This window comes from Malus sylvestris, chromosome 11 (genome assembly GCF_916048215.2).
Source record: "Malus sylvestris chromosome 11, drMalSylv7.2, whole genome shotgun sequence".
In the NCBI taxonomy this organism is placed as follows: Eukaryota; Viridiplantae; Streptophyta; class Magnoliopsida; order Rosales; family Rosaceae; genus Malus; species Malus sylvestris.
The window spans coordinates 1,288,071-1,310,594 of record NC_062270.1 but is presented as its reverse complement, the minus strand read 5'-3'; the positions used below and the strand labels follow the sequence as shown (position 1 = coordinate 1,310,594).

The 22,524-nt window shown below is 35.8% G+C and overlaps 1 protein-coding gene across 4 annotated transcripts; it reads left to right on the top strand.

Moving 5' to 3' along the window:
- The first annotated feature begins 923 nt into the window (after positions 1–923).
- LOC126588440 (callose synthase 9) lies at positions 924–21,733 on the top strand. 4 transcript variants are annotated; one of them, XM_050253529.1, is made up of 52 exons: positions 924–1,090; positions 1,293–1,497; positions 2,278–2,375; positions 2,571–2,734; positions 3,313–3,409; positions 3,864–3,974; positions 4,054–4,179; positions 4,888–4,977; positions 5,164–5,261; positions 5,386–5,503; positions 6,153–6,278; positions 6,410–6,486; positions 6,559–6,637; positions 7,119–7,241; positions 7,616–7,718; positions 7,890–8,013; positions 8,146–8,335; positions 8,453–8,505; positions 8,816–8,876; positions 9,002–9,083; positions 9,530–9,579; positions 9,943–10,029; positions 10,142–10,227; positions 10,360–10,384; positions 10,547–10,641; positions 10,727–10,808; positions 10,947–11,107; positions 11,217–11,337; positions 12,212–12,309; positions 12,401–12,491; positions 12,593–12,753; positions 12,839–12,948; positions 13,459–13,593; positions 13,871–13,939; positions 14,076–14,259; positions 14,900–15,014; positions 15,493–15,612; positions 15,986–16,101; positions 16,189–16,272; positions 16,363–16,475; positions 16,953–17,005; positions 17,075–17,251; positions 17,661–17,708; positions 18,117–18,275; positions 18,669–18,782; positions 18,864–18,952; positions 19,105–19,263; positions 19,343–19,445; positions 20,273–20,392; positions 20,593–20,643; positions 20,745–20,927; positions 21,202–21,733. In XM_050253529.1, exons 2-52 carry the CDS (start codon positions 1,296–1,298, stop codon positions 21,436–21,438), a joined length of 5,718 nt encoding a protein of 1,905 aa, XP_050109486.1. In that variant the 5' UTR covers positions 924–1,090; positions 1,293–1,295; the 3' UTR covers positions 21,439–21,733. The 4 variants fall into 4 exon arrangements, with proteins under 4 accessions (XP_050109486.1, XP_050109485.1, XP_050109487.1 ...); XM_050253528.1 differs by having other exon boundaries at positions 14,073–14,259; XM_050253530.1 differs by lacking the exon at positions 17,075–17,251 and having other exon boundaries at positions 14,073–14,259.
- Positions 21,734–22,524: the final 791 nt, after the last annotated feature.

The following is a 22,524-nucleotide window of genomic DNA, read 5'->3' as shown; positions in this document are numbered from 1 at the left end:
TTAAACTTCTAGGCACAGTGCAAAAAATATAATTTCATGACGCATTTTGAAAATCATAACTAGTCACATACATAGAAGTCTCGATAAATGAGCGCTTGATAAAATAGTAACCCCAGTTAAATAATAAAAAATTTGACTTTTTAGCTAAAATGATTTTTTAAGATTTGCATAACTTATCACTTTGTTCATTAAGATTTGAAATCAATAAAAGTGATCCCTGAATTTGTTTATCATCAATTATTTTGGTATTTCCTTGAAAAATTAAGGACCAAATGACAAAAATAACCTCAATTTAATAAATAATGGGGCAAAATAAATTGACAAAATTTGAGAGTGTATTTGTTATTTTATCTTTATTTAATGAAGATTTTTTAAGGAATGATCAAAATAATTGATGGTAGACAAACTCAATGACTATTTCTATTAATTTCAGATCTCAGGGACCAAAATGAAGAGTTATGCAAATCTCAAGGACCATTTTGGCTAAAAAGCCAAAAAATTTCGATCCTAACTCGGGCCAGCGTAATGCGATGATAACCTCGCTAAATGCATAAGACAATACTTTTCCTCGAAAAAACCAACTTTATATAGTTGGGAGTTAACGATGATTACCGATTGCAAGTAAACTTCTACCAAAGAAGTGTTGCCCTTACACCACGATGTGAATTTGAAACGATGACTACCGATTTTCCTTATTTTAGGTGGTGGTAATTACGTTGTTAATGCAATTAACCTTTTGGGCCGTTGACAATGTGGATACTTGAGTCTCTAGATGTAATACATGGATTGGGTCACGCGTCCACGGGAGTTTTCTTCTCCGCGTCAATTCGAGAACCGGCCGCGACCAGTCACCAAACCCAAAACCCAAACTCTCTCACCGGACGTACCCGGTCAAACCGGTTACCCATTAGATCCATTTTTCTTCCTCCTTTATTCCCTTTTGCCCTTTCCCCTTTCCCTTTTCAATTTTCAAAACCCACATTACCTCCCACCACCTTCAAACCACGTCGTCCGAGCTGGAGACCGATTCAACTCGGCATCGACTCGGCCTTCTAGGGTTTCCTATGCACTGATTGATTTCCCAAATCTGGTACGCCGATTCTCCATGAATTTTGCTTCACTTTAGCTACTACTGTATATCTATCTCTGTATCTATATATATATATATACATATATATATATGTATATACATCTGTCTGTCTGTTTGGTTACCGAGAAAATCAGCGGGGATTTTCTCGCTCTTAGTGCAACGCCATTGGAATTTTCTCGAGGTTTTACTCGCTGTTTTGCAGAAAATGTCTCGAGTTGAACAGCGATGGGAGCATCTAGTCCGTGCCGTATTGAGCAGGGCGAGGATGGGGGCTGATGCGTATGGCCGGCATGCTACTGGAATTGCTGGAAATGTTCCTTCCTCACTTGCAAACAATAGGGATATTGATGAAATTCTGAGAGCTGCTGATGAAATCCAAGACGAAGATCCCACTATTTCCAGAATCTGTGTGTTACCCACATCTTTTTTGTACTTTTTACTTCGAATTTTGAATTATAGTTTTGTAGCTTGTTTGGGTTGTGGAAATTAAGTTTGTTTTCCTATATGTGACATAAGAATCTGCGAGGATAATTTGGTAGCTGGGGTGGGGGGGGGGGATTGAGTACTTGGTTTCTTTGGGTCGAAAGTACGATCGTTTGAGTTGATGGGAAGCAAAGCAACCCACCTTGTACATTTCCGCTACTGCTGTGGCATTTCTCATTGGTCTTAAAAGTTCCGTTACTGTTTTAGGTTTTAGCTTATTCCTACTAGAGTTGTTAGTTATGCAAGATTTTAAGCAACTAGGAACCAAGATATATTCAAAATTGTGTTACGCATAAAACTGATTGAGCATGCTTACCCATCCACATATGAGCTGAGAAATAAACAAAACAACTCAATATTTTCCTCAGTCGTGGTGAATTACACTAGGAGCCATTCCTGAAGTGCATAACTGCTTTTAGGAAGATGCTCAAACAGCTCACTTGGAATTTCTTACACAAAAGGAAACAAGATCTACATGAAAAAAAAAATACCTTAAACCTCTAAATAGTGCCCCTCATTTTGTCAGACCAGATTGGCTGATGGTAGTTCTGTTCTGGTTCGTTTAGCTTACAAAATATTTGAAAATGGGGAATCATCTAAACTCAGTTGTTGCTGTAATTTGGTGGTGAAAAACTTGTATATATTATAGTTAAATTCTATGTTTGCAACTCACAATTTTGAAAGTGCTGATTGTCCCCCTGCAGTATGCGAGCATGCTTATTCTCTGGCTCAGAATCTGGATCCCAATAGTGAAGGAAGGGGAGTATTACAGTTCAAGACTGGATTGATGTCTGTCATTAAGGTATATTTTCGTATGAAGAAAATTTGGGGGGGGGGGGGGGTTGAGTTTGAAGCTGTTAGATTTGTATTTACTTTTCATAACCCTTATATATGTACTTATCATCTCTTTTATCTAAAAGAATTTATGTGCTTATGTTTTGTAATCTATTATTAAGCAATTTCTTGTATTTGTTTGTCCCCTTGTGCAAATTTCCAGCAAAAGCTTGCAAAGAAGGAAGGTGGAACCATAGATAGAAGCCAGGACATTGCTCGCTTGCAAGAGTTCTACAAACTGTACAGACAGAAGAATAATGTAGAAAAGCTGCGGGAGGAAGAAATGAAGTTGAGGGAGTCTAGTGCTTTCAGTGGGAACCTGGGCGAGTAAGTTTCTTCGGTCCCAATATGACTCCAAAGATGTGTTACTTTTATTTGCTTATTTTCTGTTCATTACACTGATGTCTTTACTCAGGTATCTAATAAGTTCTGCCTATAATTTTTTTACTATTTAGCTCCAATGTTGATACATGAGGCTTTAAGTTTGTAGATGCATGTTCCCGTTCATGATTGTCTGGAAGATTATACTAAGAATCTTTTCATTTAACAACTGTCACTGTATCATGTTTTCCTTGGATGGGTATTGTTATTGTTTGGGTTACATGGTCAGAAAAAAATTAACGGATATTTGAAGTTGGCAGTGGGATGGAAGCTGAGGAGGTGTGGGAAAAGGTCAAGTATTGGGCAGCGCTTTTTTATCTCCTATTTTTAGGAATATAACTCTATTGAGCAATATACTAGACTGAAAGGCTGTGGTGTCTTGATTAGTCTTTGTCTTCATATTGATGCAGCTTCCTGTATTAATGTGCTTTTTATTTCTGCTACTGGTAAATTACCTGCCCACCCTACTCTTCAGACTTCTATGAAATAAAACTCAATTTCGTCACCTTTATTTGTTTAAACAGGTTAGAGAGAAAAACAGTGAAGCGGAAAAAGGTTTTTGCAACTCTAAGAGTTTTAGGGATAGTTTTGGAGCAGCTGACTGAGGAAATTCCTGAAGAGGTTGGTCTTTTAGTGTTATATCCGTTTAATGCAAACTTTATTCTTTATGGACCATGGTTGCATCATAGATTCATAATCATATTATTTGATCTCCAAGCCACACAATGAACTTTCTATCTGTCGTTTGAGTTTTCTAATGAGGTGTTTTGTTGGTTGCTTTCACTTGATGTTTTTTAATGGTTTTTTTGTTTCTTTTTTTTTTCTCTTGAGTTTGTGTGTGCTCTCTTCAGCCAACTAGTGCTTATCAAAGCCATAATGTTCATCCCTGGTTGGCTAAACAAAGCACACAACACAAAGTTGTTGAAAAAAAAAACTCACTTCGATCTTAACAAGTGTGAAATTTACTCTTTCATTTTTTATTTTCCTGTCTGGCGCATGATTGTTATATTTTCACCTGTTGTATCTGCCTCCTATGTCTAGTTGCAGAATTGATTAAATCTGTTTTATATTGCAGTTGAAACGGGTAATGGAATCAGATGCGGCAATGACCGAGGACCTGATTGCCTACAATATTATTCCTCTGGATGCTCCCAACATTACAAATTCTGTTGTCTCTTTGCCTGAGGTAATTGTTTTATTACTTACATGATTTAAGTTAACATCTTATGGTTTGTGTTTACTTAATCAAAGAAAATAATGGCCAGGTACAAGCAGCAGTGTCAGCGTTAAAGTACTTCAGTAACCTACCAAAATTGCCATCAGATTTTCCAATCCCTGCTACAAGAGATCCAGACATGTTTGATTTTCTGTATTATACTTTTGGATTTCAGGTATTTGCATGCCTGATCACACTTTTTTTTTTTTTTTCTGAATCCAAATTTTGGCTTCCTTAGGTTTCAAGTTTCGACCAAGTTCTTAATTTGAATTTTACTTTATTTCGGATGTAGTGGGTAAGTGGCAGTGGAGTGTTGAGATGATTGCATTTACTTAACTCAAGCCACTAACCAAATAAGATTTCTTGAAATAGATATTTCAAGAAAAAAAGGGTCGTACCCAGTGCACAAGGCTTCCGCTTTACGCAGGGTCTGGGAGAGGTGAATGTCGGCTAGCCTTACCCCCATTTTATGGAGAGGCTGCTCCCAAGTCTCGAACCCGAGACCTACCGCTCATGGGCGAAGGCACTTGCCATCGCACCAAGTGCGACCTCTACATCCTTGCTTCCATGAATGATTTTATTCACAATTATGTTGCACTGTAGAGAAGTGGACATCTGGTCTTCTGTTTTAAGTGGGCTTTTTGTGTCAGTCTTCTGCATAAAAATTGTTGCTTCTTTGAACAAAAAAGAAAAACACTCTATTTTGTTTCTTCTAGAAAATTATAAGAACTGTGTTAAGCTGTTAACGTTATTATTAGTTACTGCTCCTTTTACTTTGGAACTGAATTTTCGTTCCATATTTAATCTGATAATCTTAATTTGGTTCCAAAGCACTATGATGCCAGTAATTTTCTGAGACTTGATGTTTCTTGTTGTGTGCCAGAAAGATAATGTCTCTAACCAGCGCGAACATATTGTTCACCTTCTCGCAAATGAGCAATCTCGGCTTCGTATTCCTGAAGTAATTGAAGCTGTAAGTTAAATATCTGTAGTGTATGTAAGCTAAATATCTGTATTGTATGCTAGTCCATTCTGGTATGCACTTTCACCATTTTCTGTTGATAAAATTTCATTTCATATGAAAAGATTGCTTAAATTTTTTACAATACTTGGGAAGATTTACATTCAGTCCATATGTTGTGTCTTTATATTGCTGCAGAAATTGGACGAGGCTGCAGCACAAAGTGTATTTCTGAAGTCCCTTGAGAACTATATTAAATGGTGTGACTACTTATGCATTCAGCCAGTTTGGAGCAAGTATGGACCTAGACCTGATTTAACACCCATTCTGGGTGTTCCTTGATTTTCTTGTTGTTGTAAATTATGTATATAGAAAGGAGTTTGATGATAGAAACTCACTAAATAAGTCATTTTTGTGCAGTTTGGACGCAGTTACCAAGGAAAAAAAATTGCTGTTTGTTTCTCTGTACTTTCTGATCTGGGGTGAATCAGGCAATATTAGATTCCTTCCTGAATGCTTGTGTTACATATTTCATCATGTGAGTTTTTTTCTTCGCCCACAGTTCCATGCAATTTTGTTGTGGTTGGTGGAGCAAATCAGTTGCAATATATGATCACTATTTCTTAGTTGTCCTTTGTTTTCACATATAAAAGTGTGTTATGAATTTTGTCTTCTTTTCCTCACTGAATTAAAGTTTGTCCAAACGTGATATGCATGTTAAGAGATGCAATGACTTTTATAATGTGATTGCATATCCCATTTTCATGGGATTGTGCTATTTCCCCTATTGGTTGTGTCATTGTGGAGTTTACTTTTCTCTTCTACTTTCAGGAGTTCTTAGGAATAACCCTAGTTTGAAATAAGCTTGTGTCAATTTTGAAAAGCTTGTTCGTCCTATTGACCTTTATAAACTTTCCGAAACTTTCTTTTTTTAATTGTTTCCTGATTTTTTTCTGGCATTTGAATTTATAAATTTAAAAAGCTTGTTCGTCCTTTTGACCTTTATAAACTTTCTGAAACTTTCTTTTTTTAATTGTTTCCTGATTTTTTTCTGGCGTTTGAATTTAGTTTTTTACCACTGCTTGCTTAGCATGCTCTGTTATTGTGTGGGTCTTTCCAACTTTCTATTTGTATTTTGTTTCTGAAAATTATTCTTTCTCCTTTGAGCCCTGAATTGTAATGTGCAGATGGCAAGGGAAATGGATGAAATTCTAAGGCAGCAGATTGCACAGCCAGCAAACAGTTGTAATTCTGAAAATGGAGTTTCTTTTCTTGACCAAGTTATCTATCCTCTCTATGAGGTTGTGGCTGCGGTACGTCTCTGGGAGGTCTTATTGGGATGTTCTTCTTTTTCATCCTTACTGTCTTCTCATTGATGTTTCAGTTACTAACAAGATTATGGTGATTATTTCAAAATTGTCTCCTAATCTACAACTATGTGCAGGAAGCTGCAAACAATGATAATGGAAAAGCACCACATTCTGCCTGGCGCAATTATGATGATTTCAACGAGTACTTCTGGTAAGATATTTACACGATTGTGCCATGTAACATATGTTCACACCTTAAAGGCTAACCAACTTTTATATGCAGGTCACTTCATTGCTTTGAACTTAGTTGGCCTTGGCGCAGAGGGTCATCCTTTTTTCAAAAGCCAGTACGAAGGTCAAAGGTGGGCTTCTTGCGTGATAATATGTAATTTTACTTGTTGGAATATGGTTGGTTATTTTCTCTCATTATATGTATGTACTTAATGCTTGTTGAAACAGGTGCATCGATTTAATGAGTCAGTCAAGACCTTGAAATCATATTGTTTTCTTCAGTGGGCAGCATAAGAACTGAATTTTTAGAAAATACTCTGTTAGAACTTTTGACATAGAAACTAATTAAAAAAAAACTATTACCTATCTTGACATAGAAAGTCTTAAATGTTCTAAATTTTCAGAAAAAAAAAAGAAAAAGAAAATTTAGAATCATAAGAATATATAGTAATCTTACATTTAGTAATTGAAAGGCATTTGGAGTCCCTAAAATTTTCAGCTATGCCTGAATATCCCTACCTCTGAATTGGCCAAAATGAAAGCCTCTTTTGTTGATTTGTATATTACATATTGCTATACATGTGGTTAACATACACACCATATTTGTTACAGAATATACTTAAATCTGGCAGAAGTCAACATCGAGGAAAAACTTCATTTGTTGAGCACAGGACATTTCTCCATCTTTACCATAGTTTCCACCGTCTTTGGATATTCCTTGTGATGATGTTTCAGGTTTGCATGCCTTACATGATTTCATTTCTCTTATAAATTATCTTTATGTGGCTATGTTTTCCTTACCCTATTGGCTATACCCCTGTCACATGCTGGCTACCCAAAAGGAAAAAATGAAAGCAAAGAACAGTGAATAATCCTTCATAATTTCCCCTTGTTCAGAAATTATTTTTGTCTGTCTAGTAAATATTGTTCTCCCTGGTTTCATTGAAGCTATGGTTTCTATGGTCTATGTTTCCCTTCTTTTATAATTGTAGCTTTTCTTTAGTACCAGTTATGTTTTGTTTTGCAATGTATTTTGTCACGATTTGTTAAAATTCCTCGTGTTTTATGATTGCTGTTGTACTAAATATGCTTTATCTGTGAACCTTCAGGGACTGACTATAATTGCATTCAATAATGGAAAGCTTGATTCGAAGTGTATTCGGGAAGTTCTCAGCCTTGGTCCAACATTTGTTGCAATGAAATTTCTTGAGAGTAGGGTTTCGCTTCTTAATGGGCTGATGTGGCTTCTTTACTGTCTCAGTCTCAGTCTCATAAAAACTTACAATATTTAAGTGTTGAGCCAAAGATAGTCAGAAAAGGCATTTCTTTTTGTTGCACAATATTAGAGTAACTTCAGTATCTGAGAAAATACTTCTTGTGTAGGTGTTCTTGACATACGCATGATGTATGGTGCATATTCTACAACACGGCGCCTAGCAGTTTCTCGAATTTTTCTCCGATTTGTTTGGTTTAGCACTACATCAGTGGTCATAACTTTTCTTTATGTGTAACTTCCTAACGACGTCCATTCTTTAACATGTTTTACATGCTTTTATTTCTTATCTTTGAAGCTTTTTTTTATTTTTTTATATTTTATGATTTTTAATCATTGGTAACATTCTTTCTCTGTGCCTTTCAGGAAAGCTCTCCAGGAAGAGAGTAAACAAAATGGAAACTCAATTATTTATAGACTGTATGTGATCGTTATAGGCACATATGCTGGTATCCAGTTCTTCATTAGCTTTTTTATGAGGATACCAGCCTGCCACAATCTGACTAATCAATGCGATCACTTTCCTCTGATTAGTTTTTTCAAGTGGATGCGCCAGGTTTTAATCTCACAACTTTCCCTTTCTGTTCTTTATGCCTTGATTTTTTTGTACCCATCATATGATGATCTGCTTTACTAATCCATTTGTTTATTGTTTCCTTTGTTGATTTTCAAGGAACGGCATTATGTTGGACGTGGGATGTATGAGAGGACCACTGATTTTATCAAGTACTCCCAAAATCACTATTCTCTCTTAAGTTTAATTTGTCGGAAACTTTGAACATTATAACAAGTGTTGTCTCTTATTGAATGCTGTATGCTCCCTATCCTTACTTACCAAAAGGATAAAAAAAGAATTATATAAGTTTTTAAACATATAATGGTGTTGATTAAAATGCTTAAGAGTTTTAAGGTCAGGATCTTTCTGGTGTTCTTTGTTGTCTTTTTACAGGTATACGAATTCAAATAGCATTGGTAATTTGATGTTTAAACCCACTTGTGTGCTGCTAAGATTTTTTTTGTTTTTGTTTTGTTGCAGGTATATGCTTTTCTGGCTTGTGATTTTGAGTGGAAAATTTTCTTTTGCTTATTTTCTTCAGGTTTGTTATGTTGAACATTTTTCCATGGCAGTGTCGTTTGTGCAGTTATTTGAATGATTGTGAATCAACTTCCTTTTCCCTTTTGTGCTAAATATGGCTTTCTAAAAGTTCTCTTTGGTTTACAGATCAAGCCATTAGTGAAACCAACTAAGACAATAGTGACAATGGATTCTATACTCTATTCTTGGCATGACTTAGTTTCTAAAAGTAAGCAACTGGTCTCTCATTCGATGGATATTTTATTTAAAGTTTGAAACTTTGAAATATATTTTATTTCTAATCTGTTTTGTAACTGCACTGAATTAATACATCTAAAAACTTCAATAGTTAAATGTTTTTTTAAAGCGAAATGGAGAATCTTATGATTTTTTTTATTTATATGTAAAACGTGTCTTCTGTAAAACAGATGTGTTTTAAAGCAGGAGTCTGAATGCAAGTGAAATTTGGAATGATGTTATGATTCTTGTTTTCCATTAAGTTGTCTAATGTGTTATTAAAATCTTTAAATTTATGATAGCATATATGGGAAGATGGATTGTAGTTACAAAACATTTATTTTGGTAATATAGATCTCTTGGTTATAATCTTAATCTTAGTGAGACACTTAATTTTTCCTAATCATACTTCAAACTGATTAATTTGTATGCTTGCAGACAATCATAATGCCTTGACAGTTGCTAGTTTATGGGCTCCTGTGATACTTGTAAGTTGGAATTCTATTACCAACATTATTATTTTGATTTTTTATTCACTCAAGTCTGCAGTCCTGCACCTTTATGCTTACTAAACTATGGAGTTTATGAGATCAGGGTTGAGTTAACGTGTGATTCATTCCAAATTAAAGCAGCTTTTGAAGTTTCTCCATAGGGGCTTAAAGTAGTTTTAATGGCAGCTACAAAGTTAAAAATAAAACTAGACTACTGTTCTGAAGGGCCTTTATATATTCTTTAGATCAGAGGAATAGGGGCTGAGAGAGGATATAGTATGCTGGAACTCAATTCTGATTTACTAGTGCATGTTAGTTTTCTTTTCTTTCACCTGACCATGAGCCGGCCTATTCGTGCAGATTTATCTTTTAGATCTCCATGTATTTTACACCATTATATCTGGTGTGTGGGGATTCTTGCTTGGAGCAAGAGATCGACTTGGAGAGGTCAGCTGTTGTTGTTGTTGTTTTTGTTATTTCAGCTGGCACTCGAGCAGTATCCTGGTGAGTTCTTATTAATTATTGCTGAAATGTTTCATCTCTGTATTATAATCTCCAGATTAGATCATTGGAAGCACTTCATCAACTTTTTGAGCAGTTTCCTGGAGCTTTTATGAACACTCTTCATGTGTCTCTTCCTGACAGGTTCTATATATGTATTTCATTCAATTGATTGATTTTTTTTCGTTTAAAGATCACTACCACTAATTTTTTTTTATTTTCTTATCTCAAGTGTTTAAAACTAAAGGATTTTTTTTTCTTTTTTCTTTCTGGCAGGACTTCCCAACAGCCTTCCAGTGAGGTGAGCCTGTAAAATTGGGGAAAATAAGTGACCTATTACTTGTTGATAAATTTAACTAATCATTGTTTACTTTTACCTAGCTGAAATATGTTAAATCAATTATGACTTTAATGGATTATTTAAGCCCATTGCAAAATTTACCTATACGGTGTGTGTTTCAAGGACCTTGAGAAGAACAAGGTTGATGCTGGTAGATTCTCTCCGTTTTGGAATGAGATTATAAGAAATTTGAGGGAAGAAGATTATATCACCAACTTGTGAGTATTGAAATTATTCATGTGATTTTACTGTACTTGTGCACATTCTTTCGACTACTCAGTTAGTTATTTTACTTTCTTCCAGAGAAATGGAGTTGCTTGCCATGCCTAAAAACTCTGGAAATCTTCCCTTGGTTCAGTGGCCGCTTTTTCTTCTCTCTAGCAAGGTCATCAGTTCTTTAATTTTCAACATGCACTCATTTTTAAGACATTCTAATTGTACATTCATACTACTGCAAATTTTAATTTTTTTGGGTAAAATACTACTACAAAATTTTTGATATTTTTAATATTTGATTATGTAGATATTTGTGGCCAAGGATATTGCTGTTGAGAGCAGAGATTCACAAGATGAACTTTGGGAGAGAATTTCAAGAGATGACTATATGAAGTATGCTGTCCAGGAGTGCTTCCACAGCCTTAAGCTAATCTTGGATGAAATATTGGAAGGCGAAGGAAAGATGTGGTAAGTTTATGTTTGAAGATAAGAATGCTTCTAATATGAGCGCTCCCATTTAATGAGCACATGTTTGAGCGTAGGGAAAAGCTTATATAATTCTTTCTCATTTTATCAGGGTTGAACAGGTGTACAAGGATATTCATTCAAGCATAGAGAAGAAGAGTATTCATGTTGATTATCAACTGAATAAGCTGCCACTTGTGATATCAAGAGTTACTGCATTAATGGGAATTCTGGTTTGTATTTCTTTATTGGTTCCTTGATGTAATTCTGGTTTTTATAAATGGATATGTTGTTTCTCAATCTCATTACTAATATAGTGAATAGAGTCATGTTGCCTGTCCAAGGAACATCTGGGTTGCTGAGGCAGACTCTTTTTTTCCCATTGCTTTTGTACTGGCTGATGTCTTGGGTAGTTAGTTAGGTTCTTTGCTACCTTGTCAAATGATGTCTCCTAATTTCTGCAGCCTTACTCTGTTGTTCTAGATGTGTTGTTCAAATGATGTCTCCTAATTTCTGCAGCCTTACTCTGTTGTTCTAGATGTGTTGTTTATGTAGATATGTTTTCAAGTTACATATATGTATCAGGGGACTTCTTTTCTGTTTTTGTTAATGTTTCTTTTGATCAACCCCTTCTTGCTTGGATGTGGTATTGTTTTTTTATAAAAGTATATTTGATATCAATTAGTTTCCAGTTGTTAGGACAATGCTGCCAAGTGGTTTAAGTTATATGTCTTTTCGTTGTATGTGTGTACATGTGTGCATATGACAATTCATTTAATTGTTATACCTAACCCTTGCATTTAGGAAAATAAAAGGGAAATGGGGTGGAGGGTTTTCTTCTTCAAATGGGTTGAGACTTTTGGTCTGAAAGTATGAAATACCTTCAAAAGGAATCTTGAACAGGGTTTTGTCCTCTTTGTTTGGGCGAGTGATAGTTGTGTAATGTTTGGGAAGGCAGCTCTCTAAAATTCAAATTATCTTTCTGAGTTTTCTTTTCTTCTAATTACATAAAAATTGATATCGTCATGTGGTTATTTGTTTGTGCTTTATTCTGGTATATCGATTTCTTTTTACTCAAATATACTGCTTCGTTTATATAATGCACAGAAAGAAGGTGGAACACCTGAACTGGAGAAAGGTGCAGTTAAGGCTGTTCAAGATCTTTATGATGTTGTGCACCATGACATCCTTTCTATGGACCTGAGGTCAGTTAAACATGTGTTGTATGCGTGCAGGTAGTGTTTCCATTGCTTGATTCTACTCTACTTATATCACTTTATTGGTTGCCAATTTTAGGGGAAACTATGAGACATGGAAATTGTTGTCAAATGCAAGGACAGAAGGTCGTCTATTTGCAAAGTTGAAGTGGCCTAAGGACCCTGAGTTGGTACGTTTGAGTAGATTACCTGATCTCCTTAGTTGGGTTTAGGTTTAATGTTCAGTAGTATATTGTGCTTCTGCTTCTTTTTAATTATCGAGGATATGCAGAGATCGCAAGTCAAAAGATTGTATTCGCTGTTAACCATTAAAGATTCGGCTGCCAATGTACCCAATAATCTGGAGGCAAGACGCAGGCTCGAGTTCTTCACAAATTCCCTTTTTATGGAGATGCCTGCAGCAAAGCCAGTCCGTGAGATGTTATCGTTCAGGTAATACATTCTTCATCTCCTTTTCTGTAAGATTGATGTGCTTCATATGCCTGCCTTTCTCATCTTTTTCTTCATGTGCATGCAGTGTGTTTACTCCATACTATGCTGAAATTGTGCTGTATAGTATGGCTGAGCTCCAGAAGAAAAATGAGGATGGAATATCAATATTATTTTATCTTCAAAAAATTTATCCAGGTAGTTTTTTTATTCCTTTAATTAGGATCTTATTCTTGTTTCTTTGTGCTTTGTGATATAGTTGATGTGCTTATGTGCACAATTAAGTATCCTAAGTTGGGGTTAATAGTTTCTTTTTGTCACTGTCTGCTCAGGTGATATTTTAGAGTTTATTGTTAGATTTACAAGAGGTTGAATTACTGAAAGAGTCATCCTGGCCAGCTTTGTCTTAGACTCTTAGGTTATTGTGTTTTTTCCCTTTCCCTGTTTCAAACCATATGCGTTTATTTTCTAAATTTTTTTTATCTACTGAGCCTCGTGCTCCATCTCGGGGGTTGATATCCCCCCTCCTCACCCCCGTTCTTGTTCTTTTTCTGTTGCCATCTCTTTTATACATCCTTGTTTGTTTCATTTAGATGTGTATTTCATTTTAACTATGGGCAATTTTATTGTTTTGTTAGGAGATGTCTTGCAAGATTTTCTTCATTGTCGGCCTTCACTGGTATATTGACATATCATTTTTCTTGGCAGATGAGTGGAAGAACTTTCTTGCCCGAATTGGCCGTGACGAAAATACTCTTGACTCTGAACTCTCTGAGAATCCCACTGATATCCTTGAGCTTCGTTTTTGGGCCTCTTACCGAGGTCAAACATTAGCCAGAACAGGTAAATATTTTTCATAATCAATGTCTATGGTTTCTTCTCTCTCTCTCTCTCTCTCTCTCTCTCTCTCTCTCTCCCTCTCTCCCTCCCTCCCACAGATACATTTTTATTGTGTGAGTTCCATTTTAATTCATTTTTTTCTTTCATTTTTCTTTTGTATATTTATTATACTTCCTTCCTAATATATTTAATACCCCTTTAGTTCACTCTGAACGCGTGTATGCTTGTCTTAGTGAATTCATGGGTTTGCCGCTAATTATCTAAGTTCTGTGATCTGCAGTTCGTGGAATGATGTATTATAGGAAAGCTCTTATGCTTCAGACCTATTTGGAGAGAATAAATTCTGGAGGTTGGCAGCATATTTGTTATTATTATTTGTTCTCATTCAGTTATTATTACTAGTACCACTACTTAGCCGCTACTTCTACTGTTTCATTTTTTGTATTTTGCCCTGCTGTTTGATCCATTTCTTTATCTGTTAGAAGGATCAGATGTGGAGGGTGCAATTTCCAGTAATGACGCAACTGATACTCGAGCGTTTGAGTTATCTCCTGAAGCACGTGCTCATGCTGACTTAAAGTTTACATATGTTGTAACGTGTCAAATATATGGAAAACAGAAAGAAGGCCAAAAACCTGAGGCTGCAGATATAGCAATGCTTATGCAAAGGTGAATTGTTTTATGAACTAGTTATCAATGGAACAGTCAAATTTCGTTCTTTTTCACATTGTCAAATTTCATGTGTACTGCTTCTGCATTCCCATGGGGTGTGTTTTGTGCGTTTTTGTGGGATGGGGAGGGTAATGTAATTATGGTTTGTTTGTGCTAGTTTGCACAGTGCTCAATTCACTTGGTCTAACATCAGGGGATAGGTTGGTCAGTGTCAGATTGGATTGGTTTGTTTTCTTCTCTTCTTTTCTTTGAAGAGTCTCTCAATGGTTCGACAGGAGTGTTAGGATACAGTTAGACCATCGTCCATTTCCTCCCCCTAAGAAACACATTTTATTATTAATAAACATTTTTTTGAACAATATTTTTTTGTTATTAATAATAAACATTAAACAGTAAGGATGGTTGAGAATTAGATTCCTTCATTCTCTTTGGTCATTACTGTCTTAACATTTTTTGGGCATCCCTTTTTTGTTGATTGTTTTTGGAGTTTTGCATCTATTGTTATTGTACATATTATGCATCTGTAATTTGCTTGTTAACATTTTGGTTATTCTTTCCAATGAAGTTGTTTGTATTTTTGTTGGCTGTATGTTTAAAAATCTACCTGACATAATTTTTCTATTTAATTTGTTGTTAGATATGAGGCTCTTCGGGTTGCTTTTATTGATGAAGTTGAGACTTTGAAGGATGGTAAAGTGCACAGAGAGTTCTACTCAAAACTCGTAAAGGCTGATATCAATGGGAAGGACAAGGTTCAATTATTTTTTATTTTGCCTTCTAATTTATGTAGCACAGGCCCTGTTTTAGGATTTGAGGGGTTCAGTTATTTTTTGCCTCTCTTTCTTTAATTTAATTTTTTTTTTGTTTTTGTTTTTCTCTTTTGGATTTATTGACTAGTTCGACCATATGCATACATAAAGGCTAAATCCCATATCTTCTAACTGTGGTGCCTTGAAAGAAGAAATGTAGAATTAGAGATCGAAGTGTCATTGTCTTTCAAGGTCTATCTGTTTAGTTTGATTTTTAATGGATAAACTACTAATACTAAATAGTTTTTTGTCTTGCATGTATGGAGTAAAAGCTCGTTTAATTATCCCTACTAATTTTTCTATATTTAGTAGTTCTAGGTTCGAGGGATGCTAGAATAGATATGCTTTAGGCAAAATGTTACCTCTTCACTCTTGTTGACATTATGTTTCTTTTATGTTAACAATTACTTGAATTTCACAGGAAATCTACTCCATAAAACTGCCTGGAAATCCGAAACTTGGTGAAGGAAAACCGGAGAATCAAAACCATGCAATTGTATTTACTCGTGGAAATGCAATTCAGACAATTGACATGAATCAGGTAACCAATTGAATTTTTTTTTCCGCTTTTTCATGTCTGATATTTTGTGTTGTTGTGTTGCTCTGCTAGAGATTTTTGGGTTAATGCTAAGAAACTCATACCATGCGTGTTGACTACTGGTTTACATGATATATTTTGTGCAGTGCTTCCATCTTGGTTGGTAAAAGTTAGAATCCATAACAGAAGTGTCGTTACCTCTGATTGTGGAAATGTTTTGTTGATTGTAATTTCTTATTTGGAAAACAGAAGTGTTTTTAACTCTGATTGTGGACGAGTATTGTCAGGATCTTCAAGTAGTTTGTAGTCCAGGTTGTTCATTATGTTGTATTGTTTTTCTAATTAACTATAGTGTATAATCTTTGTCCTCTTGTAGGATAACTATTTTGAGGAAGCTTTGAAGATGAGAAACCTACTTGAAGAATTCCATACTGATCATGGTATCCGACGTCCTACAATTCTTGGCGTCAGAGAGCATGTCTTTACAGGAAGGTAAATTTAAATTGTATCCTCTGGGTTTTTACTTTAATAGAGCAAAATGTGTTATTTGTTTTAAATGGTTGTGTATATTTTGTGCAGTGTTTCTTCTTTAGCATCATTCATGTCCAATCAGGAAGCAAGCTTTGTAACTCTAGCTCAGCGTGTTCTTGCAAATCCTTTGAAGTAAGTCCATTGTGTGATGCCAATGCATTTATCATTGTCCCTGGGTCTATAAAATTTAGACTTGAAACTGACATCATAGGCCATGTACAGGGTCCGTATGCATTATGGTCACCCTGATGTGTTTGATAGAGTGTTCCACCTAACTCGAGGTGGTATTAGCAAGGCTTCTCGTGTAATTAACATTAGTGAAGATATCTTTGCAGGTATGACTCATGGTTGATAAATTGCTGTTGTATTTTTTTTCCCCCCATGTACTGTCTTCCTGCACTCTGTATACAGTAGGGAAACACCCCCTGAAAATTTAATATTTTTTGTTAAAAACCCCAGAAAACTGAGAGTTTTATTCTTAGGCCCTAAATGGGGATTATTGATAAAGTTTGGGGCTTGAATTAAGGATTAATAAACAATAAATTAAGGGCTTCAATAAATAGAACAAAATTGGCAATTTATTGCCAGCAAATTTAATTTGAATGACAAAAACCTACTTTTCATTTTCCACTTTTTGTTTCTAAAGTTTAGACTAACCCCGGGCCATTGTTCGATCTCTTGGATCGCTTCTAGAGTGCTAATTGAGATGCTAGCTAGTTGAAGGAAAAGTTGACGGCGTATGTGTCAATATAGGCATTCAAAATTTTTTTTTGAAGGATTTAATTCAAACTTCATTTGGTTTTGTTGTGCAGGATTCAACTCAACTTTACGCCAAGGAAATGTGACTCACCACGAGTACATTCAGGTAGGTTTCTTTTGTTATTCTTTTTCTCATTTGAGACACATGATGTGAGATTCTAATAACAATTTTCAGGTTGGCAAGGGACGAGATGTTGGGCTCAATCAAATTGCTGTATTTGAGGGGAAGGTTTCTGGTGGTAACGGTGAACAAGTTCTAAGTCGAGACGTATACAGGCTTGGGCAGCAATTTGATTTTTTTCGGATGCTGTCATTTTTTTATACCACCGTTGGCTACTATTTTTGTACAATGGTATAGTGATTCTTGATTATGCCAACTGTCTTTTGTGCTTACTGCAATTTATTGTGGCTAAACAAATTGAAGGTTGAAATGCTCTGTTAATAAGCAAATGGCTTTTTTGAGTAACTACAAAAATGTAACTCTGTCCAAAGTATGTACTTATATAATATCAAACAAGTTCTTCCTAACAGTTATCTTAGTTATTCCAAATGGAACTTTCTTTCAATATTGCTGTCTCTAGTTCGGCTTCAATGATAAATCACAATGCTTTTTCCATATATTAAGTTCTCAAGTTTTTTTTTAATTTTTACTGCTTCATACTCACATGTTTACTGCCTTTTAAGCAATGGAATTGTTTTCCATTGTTCATTAAGCTACTTGATTTTATATCTAACTAGTCTTGTTTTCTTTGCTTGTGCAGTTAACAGTGCTGATGGTATTTATTTTTCTCTATGGAAAAATATATTTGGTAGGTTTTGTTTTTGCTTACCACCTCATGCTACATTTTCTGTGCATATGTGGTTAATAGTAGTAATCATCCGTCTGTGCTGATACATGCGTGTATGTTTACTTCGACCCATGCATTTTAAGCTTATATGCCATTGATGGTGGAGATGTGGTATTGTAAGAATCATTTTTAGGTTTAAATCCGCTTAATCTTCAATTGTGATGTATTTGGATTTGGTTATATTATATATGTAAAAGAATTGACATAGGTTTCACAAAAAATAAAAAATAAAAGCATGGCATAGTTAAGTTTCCTTGTTTTTCTTTTCTCCTTTTGTTTTATGCTTACCCTTCGAGTGTGCGCGTGCCTGTGGTCACATGAACAGTGTACATTCTAAATTATTCTCATGGCAACATGTTCTTGTTTTAGGCATTATCTGGTGTTGAGTCAAGGTTGACAGACATAGCTTTGGTGACAAAGAATACAGCGTTGACTGCTGCTCTTAATACCCAATTTCTCATCCAAATTGGTATCTTCACTGCAGTCCCAATGGTTCTAGGCTTCATCTTGGAACAAGGTTTCCTGAGGGTAATCACACTATTCTAATTGGTCTTAAGTGATCTAGCTTGCTTATACACATTAATCTGTTGACTTTAGGCATGCAGTTTAATCTGTTTTCTTAAAACCATAACTGTGATACTAATTTTAATAGTATGGGCAACGATGTTGTCACTACTGTTGTGATCCACTACTCTCAAATGAAAGTCATTATTAGCAGTACACATTTACTTAGAACCCATTACATTTGGGAACTTGGTGGAGGTCCTATCTTTCAAGAGGTGCTTGAAAGTAGTTCACCCTCCTGGATAGCATGTTTTTCTATTTTCACTATATTCTGGTATGGTAATAATATGTTTCGAAGAAAGTTTAGTTTCCCCCTTCTCGACTATTTTCCAATTTTTCCATTGACTCCTGCTGCAGGCCATGGTCAGTTTTCTCACAATGCAGCTGCAGCTTTGTTCTGTCTACTTCACATTCTCTTTGGGTACAAAAACTCATTATTTTGGCCGGACTATTCTTCATGGTGGTGCAAAGGTTTGATTTCCTGCTCTCCTTTTCACGCTTCATTAATTTCTTTGGTAGATGGCATATCAATTTATGCTTATTTCTTTACAGTATCAAGCAACAGGCAGGGGATTTGTAGTTCGTCACATTAAATTTTCAGAGAACTACAGGCTCTACTCTCGCAGTCATTTTGTTAAAGGGTATGGTTCCTTGTCACTATCTTTGTTTTATCTCTCCTCTGTTTTAATAATATTTTGATTCCATGTTTATAAGGCAAACGCTACCAATCTCAAAAATAACGCAGTTTCAGATTTTTGTGTTCTATTTAACTCATTTACTTTGTTCTTGTCAGATTGGAAGTAGTGCTTTTGTTGGTCGTGTACCTTGCCTACGGCGATAATGATGGGAGTGCTCTAACATATATTTTTCTCACAGTGACCAGTTGGTTTATGGCACTTTCTTGGCTCTTTGCTCCATATTTGTTCAATCCGTCTGGTTTTGAGTGGCAGAAGTAAGTTCTGTTTCATTTACATTTTTAAATTTGTTATTCTATTGTACTTCATTGGTTAACCCATTATATGTCCTTATAGGATTGTGGAGGATTTTCGAGATTGGACAAATTGGCTTCTTTACAGAGGTGGAATTGGAGTTAAGGGTGAAGAAAGCTGGGAAGCTTGGTGGGAGGAAGAACTGGTAATACCCATGATGCAAGATACCTCCTAGTTATCTTCAGTCTTTTACCCCTTCAATTGCTTTACTTGTTAAAGTTAATTTCTAGTGACAACTTCTGTTTAAGCACTGCCTAGACAATAATTAATTTTTCAGTCTAATGGTGACCCTATAAAATAAGAATGCTTGTGATGGGGAGTTCTTGAAAGAATCTGGTGGATGCCTGCCACAACCCCCCCCCCCCCCCAAAAGGAGCATATAAAGGTCGTACCCAGTGCACAAGGCTCCCGCTTTACGCAGGGTCTGGGAGAGGTGAATGTCGGCTAGCCTTACCCCCATTTATGGAGAGGCTGCTCCCAAGTCTCGAACCCGAGACCTACTGCTCATATGCTTTCAAAAAATTACCATAGGGTAGATTGATAACAATTGATAACTCTGGAAAAATGCCCACTTGTATAACCCAGGAGATAAAATACATTACAAAAGAGGATTGGTAAGTTACTATTTCAGTGAGTCTGGAACCAGATACTTTGGAAATAGGAACTGTACTAATGATAGTACCAGGTTGTTAGGGGTTGGGGTTCCCCAAGCAGCTTGGTAAACGTGCAAGTTGCGTTAGCAGCAGCCCCTCTTAATCAAGGGTGTGGTATGTCTTCCTTATCTAGACCCTTCTTATATTGGGTCATCATCTTGTGGAACCGTTATGTTACAATGTTGTAGCCTTTTGTCCTTGTTTACCTCCTCAATCACTGTCTCAGTGAAATTGTGTGCTTTCATTGTTTGGTTTTTGGTTGCTCTATTGTGTTGTTTTTTATATTCCCTTGTTTATGTTCCTGAGATTTCATCTGCAGGCACATATTCGGACTTTTGGTGGTAGGATTGCGGAGACAATTTTGAGTCTGAGATTCTTTATCTTTCAGTATGGCATTGTCTACAAGCTAAATGTGAAAGGAGACAGTACGTCATTGACGGTAATAGTTTATTTTATATTAATATGGGCTTTCCTTCTCATTCCTTCAAAATGCAGCCTATTTTTCTATGCTTGTAACTGTTGCACTTTGTTGTCTATCCCGTGTTCAGCAATTTCTGGGTCTGTATATAAGCTGGTGCGTTTAATATTTTCTGATCTTTCATGCATTTTCTTGCCCTAATATTTCATGTTTTACTGTAGGTGTATGGCCTCTCATGGGTTGTTCTGGCAGTGCTTATACTCCTTTTCAAGGTGAAATTGAAACTACTGAGCGATAGCATCTATTTCGGCCTACATTATGTGATGCAAATCCTGTTTCTATAATTAATAATTTTTTTGCTTTGGTTTCACAGGTGTTTACCTTCAGCCAGAAGATATCTGTTAACTTCCAGCTTGTGCTGCGTTTCATTCAAGGTGTATCCTTCTTGTTGGCGCTTGCCGGTTTAGCAGTCGCAGTTAAATTTACAGATTTGTCAATTGCAGACGTTTTTGCTTCGATTTTAGCCTTTATACCCACTGGGTGGGGAATCCTTTCTGTAAGTCTTTTCATTTCCTATTCTTTTATTTCTTTTCTTACTACTCCACTCTCGTTTATGTTACGTTGATGACAGTTACTGTTGAATTAGATTTGGGCACTCGTCCATTCCTTCACAATTCCTAGGAAAATTAAATTGGAACAATTTATGTTTTGTGTTACGCATAAACAATTTCTGTTCGTTATATTTTAGCCTGACCAAATTAATTGAGTACTATCAGTAACGCCCTCTTCCTCCCATTTATATTGACGTTAATCTGTGCGATTTTTTCCAGATTGCTATAGCCTGGAAACCGTTGATGAAAAAGCTTCACCTGTGGAAGTCCATTCGTTCCATTGCCCTTCTATATGACGCCGGGATGGGGATGATCATATTCATACCTATTGCATTGTTCTCATGGTTCCCATTTGTATCGACATTCCAAACGCGGCTCATGTTCAACCAGGCTTTCAGCCGAGGGTTGGAGATCTCTCTCGTCCTTGCCGGAAACAACCCCAATACCGGAATATAGCTACCGAGTTTTTCTTCCCTTTATGTATCATCTTAAGTAGCTTATGTTCCCCGGTAAACGTATGGGTAGCGTGTAATCTTTTTGCTTCTTTGATCTAGCTTGTCCACTAATCGTGTATCCGTAACTTCCATTTTCGAGACATTGTAAATAGTAGTGTATATCATCGATCGTGTCGTATATCGCCGTTCGGTTTAGTCGCTTGTGTGCCACATTGTGTACGAGGAATGTATACTGATAATATATACAGTTTTTAGCGACCAAACTATCAATGATTTTCAAGATTTTGTGGCTTGAAGCACTTCGCGAACACTTTCTTTTCTAAATCTTTACTGGTTCGTTTCTTTTGATACTCGGGTATGCATGAATGAACTCGAAATTGTGTCTACGGAGCTAATAATTTAGACCAATTATTCTTGCTAATGTTGGAAGATGTACCAAGTTCGAATTTCGTAATTCCATCCATCAAAATTGAAGGCTAGAAAAGAATCAATTGAAATTTCATCCTAAATGGACCCAATGTTGCCCGTGTGGTTGCCAAATGCGAAGGTGAAAAGGTCATTATCAAGGCGGTGAAATTTTTAATGTTACGTAACCATGCATGTAAATGATATTCACAAAACACATGATTGTACAGAGTTCAACAAAATTTAGATAGAAATTTTGATTTGGATTAAGATTGATAACTGAGTTTAATTGCATCGGTATTATTAAAAGTTTTATTGATAACAAAACTGGTATCAGATTAAAACGACTATTAAGAGGGTTGTGTGGAAGGCTAAAAAAAGTGAATTTCTTAACCGTTTTCCTTCCTTGACAAAGAAGATGTTGATGGTGTTTTCCTTCCTCAAGGGGTAGAGAGGGATCAAGGGCTTTTGTGAATTGTGACAAATGGAGACAGATGAGTGGTTGCCAAAGCTTATGTGATAAAAAGAACGTAAACATCACAAGGAATCAATCGGAGCCACAAATGCAATATATATATATATATATATATATATATATATATATATATATATTCGTCCCAGAAAAGATGCACTAAAAGTTGGGGGTGATGATGAGTTTGTAATTCCAAGTTTACACACAAAA